The sequence below is a fragment of the Gorilla gorilla genome, chromosome 17 (genome assembly GCF_029281585.2).
Source record: "Gorilla gorilla gorilla isolate KB3781 chromosome 17, NHGRI_mGorGor1-v2.1_pri, whole genome shotgun sequence".
NCBI lineage: Eukaryota > Metazoa > Chordata > Mammalia > Primates > Hominidae > Gorilla > Gorilla gorilla.
The window spans coordinates 39,498,397-39,512,736 of NC_073241.2; the positions used below are offsets into that span (position 1 = coordinate 39,498,397).

General features: G+C 38.9%; 1 protein-coding gene across 2 annotated transcripts in view; it reads left to right on the plus strand.

The window, feature by feature from the left end:
- PIEZO2 (piezo type mechanosensitive ion channel component 2) overlaps positions 1–14,340 on the plus strand; it is a 479,685-nt gene that overhangs the window by 404,011 nt on the left and 61,334 nt on the right. The window contains exons 30-35 of one of the 2 annotated variants that reach the window (XM_055368035.2): positions 1,462–1,551; positions 3,073–3,194; positions 4,580–4,651; positions 8,975–9,081; positions 10,356–10,454; positions 14,177–14,291. In XM_055368035.2, coding sequence (XP_055224010.1) covers positions 1,462–1,551; positions 3,073–3,194; positions 4,580–4,651; positions 8,975–9,081; positions 10,356–10,454; positions 14,177–14,291 — 605 coding nt within the window. The remainder of the gene's footprint in view (positions 1–1,461; positions 1,552–3,072; positions 3,195–4,579; positions 4,652–8,974; positions 9,082–10,355; positions 10,455–14,176; positions 14,292–14,340) is intronic. The other variant, XM_031003780.3, reaches the window with a different exon arrangement.

Consider the following 14,340-nt stretch of genomic DNA (forward strand, 5'->3'; position numbering starts at 1 on the left):
TTGAGAGATGGCAAAGAAAGAGGTTGTAAAAAAGACCGAGCAGCCTGAGCCACAAAGAAAAAAGGAAAACTAGGAGGGCACGTTGCCTTAGGAGCCTGAGGAAGATTCTTTCCAAGTGGAAGTCCATCAGATAGGTTATATAAGGACAAAAATAACAACTGAACATTGAAATCAGTGACCTTGACAGTGGGGTCAAAGCCAGACAGCAACAAGCAGAGGTGGGAGTTGTAAAGGCTTAGAGACATGATCGCAAGACATCTGACTGTGAAGGGGGAGTGATGTAAGTCCCTACATAGGAAAATGTGGGATGTGGTGGTGTGTCGGTTTTCTTTTTCATTTTTTTAAGGTTAGCAAGACTTGAGCATATTTGCATGTTAATGGACAGAATTCGGTACTGATGGAAAGATTGGAAATGCAAGAAGAGAGGAAGAAGCAGGAATTTCGTGTCCCCCAGGCTATGGGTGGGGAAGGGACCTGGAGCACAAGGCAGGCCTAGTCAGACAAAGGGTACCTCTTCCACTGTCCCTGCAGGGCAAGACGCCTGTGGGAGGGATGGTGCAGGAAACTGAGCAACTTACCGCCTTAAGATTTGTGTTCCCTCTGGGAAGCAGGAAGCTAGGTCATTTACTAGGAGTGAAAAACCACTCCACAGACTTCAAGACTTGAGAAAAGCGTAGCAGAGTTTGAAACAGCCACTGTAGAGAAGCAGAAGACTTTCCAAGGAGGCGGGGGCTCTGCAGAGAACCATCTGCCCAAGCAGGTGTTTCTTCCAGCAGCTGCCAACAGCCCCTCTCAGGACAGGGCGGGCACACTGTCAGGTTCCTGCAGATTTGGGATTTGTGAAGCATGTAACAGTGTGACAGAGTTGAGAATGTGAAGAAGGTTGAGGAGATTTATGGAGACACTGAGGTTGACCCGAGAAGTGAGAAAGAACAGAAGGGAGTGGAAGGACAGGAAGAAGAGAATCAGGGACAAGAGACTAGATGTCCCACAGATGGAGCAGGAACTGGCCTTCACATAGTCCCTGAAGGAATCCCCAGTTTCTGCTCATTGAGTGGAAAATGAATCTGAATGCACCCTTTTTGCAAATTTCTCCTCTTGGTATAATTACAATAAGGTCAGGTGAGAATGCTTTACTGAAGTCTAACGTTCAGTGGGACAGGTTTGAAGAGGCTCGTGGGTGTCAATGTCTTGGAGAATACAAAACACTTTCTCTTTACTGGTCTTCACTACCGGGCTTGTGAGCAGCCCCTTCACTCCCAGGGGGAAGGCTGTGCCCTGTTCGCCCAATGGGAAAAGGCTTCTAGAAGGGGCCTTGTTGACTCCTGCTCCCAGCCAGGAAACTACAAGCAGCTGCCATTAAGAGATGTTATGTTTTCTAACCCTTAGTAATAATTTTCAGGAAAAGGGGAACAACAATGGCAAGAATATTGACTTGTTCATGTTTCCACTTCCCTTTAGAGGAGCTGAACTTTTCCAGGCCACAATTGTAAAAGCTGTAAAGGCAAGAATTGAGGAAGAGAAGAAGTCCATGGACCAGCTGAAGCGACAGTAAGGATGCTATTGATGCTCATCCTCCTTCCGTCTTCTGATTGTGTGACCACATTCAGCTGGTGCTCCACTGTTGGGGAGCCTCAAACCCCTGAAAAATATATATGTATGGACTTTCACAACTTCCTATTTATTTATTCTTGTGCGGGGGCAATTGCTTATGCCACTAGACTGAAAGTGAAAGCAATTTAACAGAAAGATCGCTCCAGCATGGTGGAGGTGGGCGCTATCTTGCAGAGGACCAGGGATCAATTGCTAGCTCAGTGACTTACTTTAGAACCTTGAACAGGTCATTTAAGTCCTCTAAATTTGAGTTTTCTGTTTTTAAATTAGGGCTCACAATTCTTCCTTCCTGGGTTTTTGTAAAGATTAAACTAGCTAATGAATGACACAGGGTCTTGCTCAGTGCCAAGTACTTGATATAAGCATTCATTACATCTAAGGGAGTAAATGTGGAGTCAGCTTTGGAAGTATAGTTTTAGATAATATCATCCAGTCTCTTTGGAAAGAAACTGATGACCCTGGTATTAGATGACTTAGAGTCAACACTAACTAGAGGCAGCACTAGAAATATAAGCCAGAGTTCTTTATATCCCATCTAAGGTTTTTCCCACCATCCCACTCTGGATGGGCCAAGGGGTAGACTGACTCCGCTCTGGAGACTTGGGAATTCCATGGAAAATAATCTTCTTAGAGTGAAATTTCCAGCAATGATGGAACCTCTGAGGACTGTTTGGGGACCAGGTTTAAAAGGTGATGGCCATGGAATTATAAGCCTAGACACTTTCCCCAAGCAAATGGAGACACCATTTGCCCCCTGGGAAAGTTCTGTAAGTTTGCTAAGGCAGTTTTATCTCATTCTGACCTTATTTCCCAGCTTTTTTTCCCAAGTAGAAATATTTCTTAGTATAAATTAGATTATTCCACAGCATTATTATTTTCATAAAGACATAAGTTATATATAAAAATTATAATGTAAATGCAATATGGTACAACTGTTTTTATTGGTGTTTCTAGTTATCCAAATCAGGTCTAGAAGAATAACAAATTTGGACTCATGTTTAGAATATGTTCCTAATTTCCCATAAGTGAGGTCTATTACTGTAATTCTCTTTGCTAAATCTTTCCATTTGTTTAAGAATCCAAAACTTGGGAGAATAAAGGACTTGTATTTCATAATATGCCATGTTCAAATTGGCTGTGATACAAGATGTGAGTGGACATCAAGTATAGCTTACCTAACTTTAGCATAATCATTATTGATCATATTATTAAGACTGGCATCTATGCAGTGCCAAATAACATGGGAATACACACACACACACACACACGCACACAAATATGTATATAAAAGAAAGGAGATCCTTGTTGCTAATGAGCAACCATTTTACAATTCACAAGTATTCCAAAGAAATTTGTCCACGAATTTAGCTATATACATAACAGCATAAGTCCAAAGTACTGACCACATGAGAACAATGAATATGTTCTTGGCATTACTAATGTTATTTTACTTTATAGGATGGATCGCATCAAGGCCAGGCAACAGAAATATAAAAAGGGTAAGGAGAGGATGCTGAGCTTGACCCAGGAGCCAGGGGAAGGCCAGGACATGCAAAAACTCTCTGAAGAGGATGATGAAAGTATGTCAAGACATTTTCCTCTTATTCAAGTTTTAACATTGAATAATAGCATGATATTGAGCAGGGCTGTAAAATAACATTACCTTTTATTCTGCCAAGATTATCAATACACTTTTTTGATTCAGCGAGCTTTATTTTCCCATTGTGAATGGATATATTCATTAGTTTCATAAAGTATGTATTTGATAAATCAATTACTTTACAAGTATCCACTCTTCAGCAAGACAGCTTTAACAAATACATAACCTGGCTTTTGTTCCACAGACATCTGTTTCTGCAGTAGATTGACAGGATTTTGTTTAATTTGTTTCTTTTTTGGTTTTGTTTTGTTTTTGAGACGGAGTCTCGCTCTGTCCCCCAGGCTGGAGTGCAGTGGCGAGATCTCGGCTCACCGCAAGCTCCGCCTCCCAGGTTCACGCCATTCTCCTGCCTCAGCCTCCAGAGTAGCTGGGACTACAGGTGCCCGCCACCATGCCCGGCTAATTTTTTTATATTTTTAGTAGAGACGGGGTTTCACCGTGTTAGCACGGATGGTCTCGATCTCCTGACCTCGTGATCCGCCCACCACGGCCTCCCAAAGTGCTGGGATTACAGGCGTGAGCCACGGAGCCCAGCCCGCTTAATTTGTTTCTTTAAGGGATATATTTCCGATATACAGTATACTGCTGTCTTTTATTTCTATAAATTTTATATGGAAATGAAATATGTGTGTGTATTTTATGTGGCACCTGACCATTGGTACCTAAAATATCATTCAATCGTTGCCTGCTCAAATGAAACTTACCATGAAATATATATTGATTATATCTAATTATGGATTTATTATATCAAATTAAAGTTTAAAGGATCTTTTGTAGAGGCTTGCATGCTTCTCTATGTGAATGGAATGGAGAAATAATGTGTGATATTTTCCCAGTGCATAGTATCTATTCATGACCAGGAAATTTATATTTTCCAGCCATGCATTAAAATAATCACAAGAAAAAATTCTGCTTATTGTAATTTACGTACTTTAACAAATTATTTGCCAGTAAATGATTCTATAAAATTTGGGGGATGCTTCCTTTCTGTTAATACAATGGAATATTCAATGTGAGATGTATTTTTGACAGATAATCCTTTCTTTGTTATATGTCTTTATATGCCCTCAGTCACTAAGAAGAAAGTGAAAATGTAGCATACTGTTAAAAGAACAATTAGTATTTATCTTGTGAAATTGACTGTTAATACATGTATATTTTTCAGATTCAGTATAGTTCCTTTACCTGACCTCTGATATACTTTTGCAATTTACCTAGATTTGACAATTGAGTTGTTAAAGCGTGGTTTTCAAAATTTGTTTTCTCACTTTATACGAATTAATATGTGGACGTATTTTATTTTAGGAGAAGCAGACAAACAGAAAGCCAAGGGCAAAAAAAAGCAGTGGTGGCGGCCTTGGGTTGATCATGCTTCCAGTAGGTTTTCTCGATCCTCTTACAACCTCATCGACTCTAACCCTTATATCCTTGACCAGAATTCAGGCGTTCCCGTGACCCATGTGTTTCATGCATGGTTTGATCCTTGTGACTTGATAGGGGGTCGGAGTGTAGGAAAATTTTAATGTCAGTGGGTCTTTGAGCCTGGGGTCCAATTCTTCCAGAGACATCAGCACAGACATTCTGACATTCTTGTGCTGGCTGTAGAAAGCCAAACACGTGGCTTATAGACTCTAGAGCATAATTGATGGGCTCAGAAAGGGAAGAAGAATTGAATATTATATTGCCCAATTCTGAGGTTGAGAGCCCTATTCACATACATATTTTATGGCTAAATACCCTTACTAAAAATGAGCTTGGGCTCCACCTTGGACTCTGATTTAAGGATGATCATTCTATTCAAAGGGTCAGTGACCCTTTCTCTGTAAGGCACTAGGCATGGATGCCAGTGAGCCTCCCCTCCCCTCATTCCCACAGCTTTGATTTTATTTGCATTGAAGGATTCTTGGCAATTTATTAAATAGAAAGATGAGGGATAACTTAAAATGCACTCACTTTCTTACTTCGCCTCCTCCCCAATTTCAAAAAGGCACTCCAAATTCCAGTGCCCACATGTGGCACAGCCTTCAAGCCACCTGATGCTCAGAGACGACCAATGAACAGCAAAAACCAGAAAACTATTTTTAAAAGCAGATCCTGATAGCCACATAGAATGCAGTGTGTTTCCCTCCTGATCATAAAGATGAATGAGGAATTCTGGAACTCAGTGGCTATATTTGCTCTGCTTAGCAAAGAAAATATCACTATAGGTCGATGGCATTATAGTGGAATGCCCCATTCCAATCCAGTCCTCTTTAAATTTCATAGAATATTGAATAATTATTATTTTGCAAGTTACGTATAATGTCGTCTTCAGTCTTTTATGTCTCCATACTTGCAGCTAATCTAACTGGACAAGGAATATCACTGAGACAAATAACGGCACACAATTGTAGGAGTGAATCTACTAGGAGGATATTTAGAATTACTAGGAAATCAAATAAAGTAGAACTTCTTCCCATACCTAATTATTGGTTTCACATAGATCTGACGTTGGCCTCTCTCTCCCAAGACATAATTTTCTAAATCGGCAAGCTAGTTTAATAAAGCAATATTTGAAATTTGCTTGGTATATCTGGATGTAATCAAATTTAATCCCAAATATTGAATTTCAACATTACGACAAAAAAAGAAAAACACAAGATTATAAAGAGTTTTATTTAATTTTCTCCCCAAGTCCAAAGACAAAAGATTCCAGTCGGAGTCCAGTGTGACTCTTCTATTTACTGTTCAGGGTATGACAGTCACGCTAACAATCTGGTAAATGCAGTGCACAAATGCCTATTTCTATCAAGTCACAAGTAAACTGTGCTTGTCTTTATGTTTTTAAAGGGCCTCTGCTAATTTAGAGAGACCTATCCATTTCAAAATTGTGTCATATTGAATGTTTTTTCACCTCACGTGGGGTAAATTCCCACCGCGGTCATTGTGGTTGCCTTTCCTTTCCTCATATAAAAATCGCATTTGCAAAGGAATTGGATATGGTCTTTGATAACTATCTTACAAGTTGTAATAATATAAAGAACTTCCTGTGAAGGTTGTTGACTTTAGATTTTCTGGTTCATTTCACCCTCATTATATCAAGTTATTGAAGATTGATGTTAAACTACATGTGCCTTGTTACAAAACCTTATGATGCAATAATGCAGAAATGTGTGTAATTCATAGTTTGGAATCATATTCAGACTGTGGTGTTAAATTTTTTGCTGCAAAATGTTATTTCTTTTTACAAGTGAATGAAGAATGAAAGGGAAAGAATGTGTGCTGTATTGTTGTGTCTATATGAGTTCCAGAATTTATCTTTAGATCTGGAAGTACTTTGTTCGAAGCCCTTAATTTGATCTTTTGAGTAACTGGGCTTTCAAACAGCTATTTCTTAGAGAAGCCAAGTGTAAGAATTAGTGTAGTTGGATACACGTGTGTAAATCTATTGACAATACAAAAATGTTGCTATGTTCTTGATGTTATTAGTAAGCAGTGAAGATTTTAGCATGGTCTGTATAGGGACAGATTTCCTACTTCCATACCTATGTACACACACAAGATTGCATTATTGCTGTTCAATGATACCTTCCATTCCAATACCATATGTTTCAATATTGGTTCAGTACTGCCTAAATTAATACCAAGCTTCATCTTATTGATAAATATCTGAAACAGAGGGCCAAGTTCTGAGGATAAAAGTAGTGGAATTTAAAAAGTTAATTTCCAACTTAGTAATTTAGCAGTAACATCAACATCCATGATATGTATGTGGACACAGGCTGGAGTCAGGTTCGCCATCTGAGCTAACAAACACGTGTGTAATAGCTTTTCTACTCACTAATTTAACAGATGGCATGAATGAAAATGTGCTCTGTGATTTTCCTAGTTTCATTTCAATAATGTTTTATAAGGAAATAAGAGACTTTTTTACATTTTCTTTTTTGTTATGTGATAATTCCACTAGCTCACATAAATATTGGTGGTTTCTAATGGTAAAATCAATGTTACCACTGCTTGAGATGAAAACCTTTTGAACTTGTCCATATGAATAAAAGTTATCGAAGGTATGATTGAATACAATTTAAGCTAATGTTGATTTTGGAACCTATAATGAGGGTAAAATGCTCGATCTTGTAATAGTCTGTGTTTTCCCAAACGACCACGTGATGTAGAGTCCACATCACTTTCCTGCGAATCTCTCGGCTTATGTGAAGGCATTACTTTAATGGTCTTCTTCACTGTCAAATGTAATGCTGTAACTTTGGTTTGTTCTTGCTTATTCTCACTTGTGTTGTATTGCATTTATTTCCCAAGGCCTGGACCCAGTACTCTGGGCCTGGTTCTTTCTTCAAAATGAAAATAACGAATGACAGTGCTTCTGTTCAAGGATATAAGGCCCAATTCACCCACTCTGTATCTTCATGAATGGAGGCTTCAGATTTTTCTGAAATCGTGGGCAAAATTACTTAACTTTTGGCCATGTGAAGTGATATTCAAGAAATTAATTTTAAACAAGCCAAGGTTTTCCATTACCTTACAATGTATAGGCCCAAAAGACAACTTAAGATCAAAATATGTCATCCAAAAGATGCCTGACCATTTGAAAACCTGAATATAATTTGAAAATATGTTTTCCTGCGATGATGGGACATTGCTTGCAGCATCAGAAATGTATATGTTGGGCCTCTTTTCTCTGGTAGACTTTAAATAATGATCAAACTGATAAAGATTTAATTTACTAAATTTCCTTAAATCTCTGTACGTTGTAGTTTTCTCTGCTCCCAACTCTTGACACAGGCATTATGTTCTTGCAGGGAAAGTATCAGACAAGGCAAAGACAATCCATACTGTTTGTGCTTTGTGTCTTGTGGTCAGTAGAGTGCTCCTCAAATTTCAGAAAGCTGCTGGGGAGTTCCTCGTTGACCAGAAGCCTAGCAGTTGTAAACCCTATGGACCCTGTCTGCCATTCTCAGTCTGTCTTAGGGCTACGACACGTGGAAGCAGCCAGAGCGCTGTTGTTGGTGGTGTTTTTGTTGTTACTGTCATTGTTGTTGTTGTTGTGTTGTTTTCAATGTTACCTGCCCATTTCATCCTCATGGCAGTGTGTGCGTGTTTTCTTGTTTTGTTTTTGTTTTGTTTTTTTCAAATGTCTTGCCATGTATGTTTTGTCCCTTGTGTTACATGTGGAGAAGTCAGGTCTGCACAGTGTAAAGTGAAGGAGGAGGTTGGTGACACTGACCTTGGTCCTGAATCGTCCTGATTGGCTTATCTGCAACGGTTTGGGCCCATTCAGACAAAGCCTAATCCTCCACCTCACTTTGGCCTTGTCTGAAGACCAAAATTGCTGAATTTTGAAATGAGAGTGTTCAGTTATTTTGGTCATCTAGGTAACAAAACTGGCTGCTGCAGAGTTGATCTGCTTCATCTATGTAAAATTTACAATGAAGAAGGGAGAACATACCAGATCCACCCTGTAGTGGCCAATTCTCTTATATGGCAAAGACAAGGCCTCATACTCTGTAGACCCAATATGCCAACACCATGTAGCATTAGCCGAAGATGAGTTCTCTTCATCTCGTGTGTATTCCTCTCTGCCAACATCTTTCGTTGTGGTTCTCTTATGGACAATTTGTGTATCTTTAGGGGACATTTCATTAATAAGCCCCCAATTTCCTTATATGTCTTTCAAGAAATGAGTGAATATTTTGTTTTGCTTAGTGGTCAGGAGTGGAGATTATTATTTGTTTGAAACGGATAGTGAAGAGGAGGAAGAGGAAGAATTAAAGAAGGAAGATGAAGAACCTCCACGAAGGTCAGCATTCCAGGTAATTATGGGGAAAATCATTTCTTTGCTAGTTGGAAGAGCTTTTCTTATTGACGGACCTTCATTGCAGGCCTAGACACCTCCTGTCATATTCATATGTCATAGCTCCCCAAAGCTTCTGATTTACATCTGCAATTCTTTATTTCTAATTAAATTGTAATGATGTCTGCTCCCAGCAACACCGTAATTAGTATCAAGCAAGAACCATGTACAGGCCAGGTTTTCGTTCACTTGCACTGAAACAGTTCCTGATACTATAAACAAAAAATAAAGCTTCGTTGGGTGAACTTAATGCTTTTCTTGCAAGCAGGAAGTGAAAAAGACTTCTCTGGCATTGCATTGGATTGCTTGAATGGACTTACATTCAGTGTAAGGAGATAATGAAAACAAAATCCTTACTTTGTTTTGGAGCAAATGATCATTTAAATGTTGCTTCAGAGTTTGAAAACCGTTTCATATGTATTGCTAAAGATTTGAGAATATATTGAACTAGTAATAAAAATCTGTGGCACAGTTCTGGTTTTTTCAGCTTAGCTACCTTTCTGTTTTAGAACCTGCTGTCCCATTCTCAGCTATAGCTCACCAGCCTAATGTAGCATATTGAGTGAATGTGAATCAATGCTTGTTAAAGATGAGGCTTTGTCATTAGGGTTATGTATGGGATGAAAATTGGTCTGTGTTTCTTTTATCAATTAACTACATACTAGGGCTGTTATTTCCCATTTGTTTTCCTACGAGGCACATAGAATGATGTCCATCAAGCCACATGATATGCCCGTGATAAGGCCTTCGTCAGTTTTTTGGCCAGGACTTCTCAAGTGGGTGGGGCCCATCCATGCTTGTTTCCCAGTGACATTGAAAAACTGAATTCTCCATAGAGACACCTTGGTCTGAGGCTTTCTTTCTTCCCCCATTGCTTCTTGTGTCTGTTTCTTCATGACCGGGTTTTTGTGCATGTTTGCAGCTGGCTTATCAAATACTAATGACTTAACTCATTTATTTTTATTCAAAAGAGTTTTCTTCTAACCACCACTCATCGTGCAGCCAAGGAGAGAACATGAACATCTTCACTATTTGGATGGATTACATGCAATGATTGACTATTTTCTTTATTCCTAACTTACAAGCAGAGCACATTTTATTCTAGCTTCAGTGAGTGGCATCTTTTAACCTAGTTGGTGTAACTGTAGAGACAAATTCATGCTGACATCATATATTAAATTACTAGTTTTTGTTTTTTTCTACTAATTACTCTTGCTTTGTCCTTCTTTGTAGAGAGCTATTGGGAAGTTTGCATCTGCCATTTTAGCCTTGCCAAAGTCTGTCATTAAACTTCCCAAAACTATTCTTCAGTATTTAATCAGAGCTGCAAAGGTATTTGATGTTTTACTGATGTGTAGTGTGTGACTCTCTGCTCTGTAGAAATGTAGAGAAATATACCTTCATTGCCCTATCTCTGCATTTTCTCGGTTCTATAGATGGTACCATGAAGGAATTACAGGAACGTAAAATATTAGAAAAAGTTTTCCAAAACAAGTTCTTAGAAGCCAAAGTTCTTATTATTTGACTCTTGCTCTTAAGTGGACACCAGTAACTATCGAAAAATAGAAAGAGAAAATGCAGATACAGATATACTTGCTGTCCTTCTTATGGTGTTGCCTAAGTCACATCTCATTTTAAAAGGGTCACATCTGGTTGCATGAATCAGTTCTGATGAGTAAAAAGGGTGATAATTTTTCTCAGAAAGCTGGTAAAATTCTGGATAAGCTAATAAAAGATGTCTTTTACTCCATCTCTCGTTTGGGTCCCTTTCAGTCTCCGTCTTCCAGTTTCTGCACTCGGTACAGCCAGCTTCTCCCTGGGCTGATCCACCCAGTGCAGTCTGCGGGCTCCTCACTCCCACAGATCCATGCTAGGGCTTTTGAATACACTGTCAAAAATTATTTGTTGATTAACCTAATGCACAGTTGAAGTTATTCAGCTACCTATGCTGTAGCCACTTCGTTACGGAAAAACATTAATAATGAATTCCTATTCTTACATTTTATAGAAAGCCCTTTCTCCTGAACTCAGTCAGGGGCAGCCACTAAAATGCTTTGCTCTGTATGTCCCTCACCTGTTAAGTGAGTAGTTCGATAGTGACATAGACCAGTGCTTCTCACATTTTACCCTGGGATCTTATTTAAATGCAGGTTCTGATTCAGCAGGTCCTATGGGACCTCACAGTGTGCATTTCCCTCAAACTCTCATGTGAAGCACAACCGTGGCTGGGCCTTGAGTAGCACCATCCACACCTCCAGGTTCCTTCTGCTTTTAAAATGCCAGGATCCTGTTTTTTAGTGTAGTATTTACCATTTCTGCTTCTCCCAAATTCTTTTCCTTTTCTTTTCTACGACTACCATATGACTTTCTCAATTCATATTTAAGAATTTATTTAAATGAAATATAACAATGTAATTATCCCCCATCTTAGTTTCTTTTCAAAAAAATTATATTACAGACAACATAAAGAAGGTGCTAGACCACACCTGAATCAAAGGACAGATGATGAAACTTCACCAATTTCAGTTAAGGATCTCCACTTTGATAAAGCTCTCCCTGTCTTAAAGAATAAGTGTATTTTCACATAAGTTGTTAGTAAAACAAATCCTATATTCCCCTGATATATATGGTAAAATTTAAGATAAAGTCAGGAATGCATGCTACTGGTAGTAGCTCTTTGGAGAGCTCAAAGGTCTTTCATGTAAATTTCCATGTATTTTTCTACTCCTAGTTCATGGAGCTTGTGTCTGATTTTCCAGAGGGGCGCATCCAGCTGGCTGACAGGTGCAGGTGCAAAGTAAGAATTGAGAAGTTCTGGCTGGGCGCCGTGGCTCATGCCTGTAATCCCAGCACTTTGGGAGGCCGAGGCGGGCGGATCACGAGGTCAGGAGATCGAGACCATCCTGGCTAACACAGTGAAACCCTGTCTCTACTAAAAATACAAAAAATTAGCCGGGTGTGGTGGCAGGCGCCTGTAGTCCCAGCTACTCGGGAGGCTGAGGCAGGAGAATGGCAGGAACTGGGAGGCGGAGCTTGCAGTGAGCTGAGATGGCGCCACTGCACTCCAGCCTGCGCGACAGAGCAAGACTCCATCTCAAAAAAAAAAAAAAAAAAAAAAAAAATTGGGAAGTTTGGTAAGAGCCTTCCATTTCTTGACTCAGTAAGGATTGGGACGTTTCCCCCTCCTCTTCATTGTCAACGTTTTTCTGACCCTCTTAATAATTCCTGGAACTGTAAAATGTTTCTATTTCAAAACATCAAAGTTAAGATAATTTACCTACAAATAAGGAATTACCCTATGACTCCCTCCTCTCTCTGTTTTCCCCAGTTTGCGTACCTCAATTCTCATGGCAGTGAGGCAGCACTGACATGCTTCTTCTTTAGGGGTCCTTTGTTGAGCCAGGAGTGCCCTTTTATAAACCAAAATGTTAACGGCACCCACCCTTTCTACAAGACTTCTTCGATTCCACCCTTCACATCCCTTTTCCTCTCTCCTTTTCCTCCCAGTTTCCTTTTTCTTCAGAGAAAAAGAATTCCTCCAACTTGTGTGCCTCTTATATTCACAAATCCTCAATTACTTTTTTGTTTTCTATTTTCGGGATTCGTGCATCATCTAAAAGCAATATCGTGATAACACTTTTTTAAAGGAAATGTCACCATATGTTGCTCTTAAACCTGAAAATTTCTTATGTTCAGTAATCAGATTATTTTAAAGCAATCAATATTGTGCAGAGGCAAGTTTGCTTATTAATGTACTATAACTCAAAGATATTCTTGATAGAATTCACAATTAACACCCAGTTAACATAGCCAATAAACATCTACTAAAAATTCCTTTATTCAGTCCTCCTGAAAATTCCAATTCGTCTTCCCATTATTTAAAATATGCTTTTGGCATAAAATAGAATAATTTTTTGCCTCCTGGAATTTGTTATTCAGAAATAATACAGATGTTGCATTTGTTTTAATTTCTCGTGAAATTCAGATTTCTACCAGTGAGAAAAAAAGAAACAGTGTTTCTATTATAGTAACCTATGACCCTTCCATTTCCATATATGGAAAAGTTGAGTCTCTCTTTACTTTCTACTGACTTCACAATGCCACTGATTTGCTTATGCTGTGTTTTTCAAAGATTTCAGAAATCTGAAAATACTATAGAATAAGATGAACAGATCTGGGTTTAAAGAGCTCCCAGAAAACATTTATTTAACTTTATCATCATAATGAAAAACCCAGCTTCCCTGAGACCCAGGTGTGTTTGTGGTGCATGAGAGGCATGCCTGCTTGGCTCCATGTTGCTATATGGCTGACTTTTTCTATCAAGGTTTTCTTTTTGTTCTTTCTGCATGATTTGGGAAACTCTTGGTATGGGGGCTCTTCACAATTGCTCTTTCCTGGTTCTCAGTTATAATATATTAACGCAACTATTTTCAGCTCTTGAATGAAAATGACAAAAGGCAACCAAAAGCCCCACAGTTTTTCTTTAATGCTATTCTGGAATAACTCCTTAACCTTAATATCACATTTTTTTTCCTCGCAAAGTACTAATCATTCTCCAAATCCCTTTCTCAAGTCGCTGGTAATAGCTGTTATTCAGAAGCGAGAGTATCAAATGCACAAAACTATTTTCCCAAAGTAAATAAGACTACTAAAGATGTTATTTTGCTTTTGACTCAAAGTTTACTTGTGATGGGAGAAAGTACTGATACTGAATGAGCCTTCCAGCTTATACCTATTGTGGACAGTGCAAAAGCATCAGTAATAAGTATCACAAATTGTGGTGAGATGTAGGGACTTGGGAGAAATGATGGTTTGTTTGGTGTACCCAAAGTTTATCTCATGATATCTGTGATACCAGATGAAATATATTACTACAACATCTGTTGTCTTTTTCTAAAAAAAAAAAAATTGAATCTCATGATAATAAAAATAGCCCGGGATGTTTAGTTTGTGTTGGGAGGAAAAAATATTTCAAAAGTAAGGAGGCTTGGTGTAGGTCCCTTTTATTTCAAATTACTAAAAGGCCAGAAAATAATTGAACTTTCTCCCTTCAGTTTGTTTATCAAGCCTGGATTACTGATCCTAAAACAGCACTCCGACAAAGACACAAAGAGAAAAAAAGGTCTGCAAGAGAAGAACGGAAACGAAGGCGGAAAGGATCCAAGGAGGGTGAGTGGTGGGTGAGGTGGCTGCGGTGGGTGTGGCAGGTTTCGGGCTG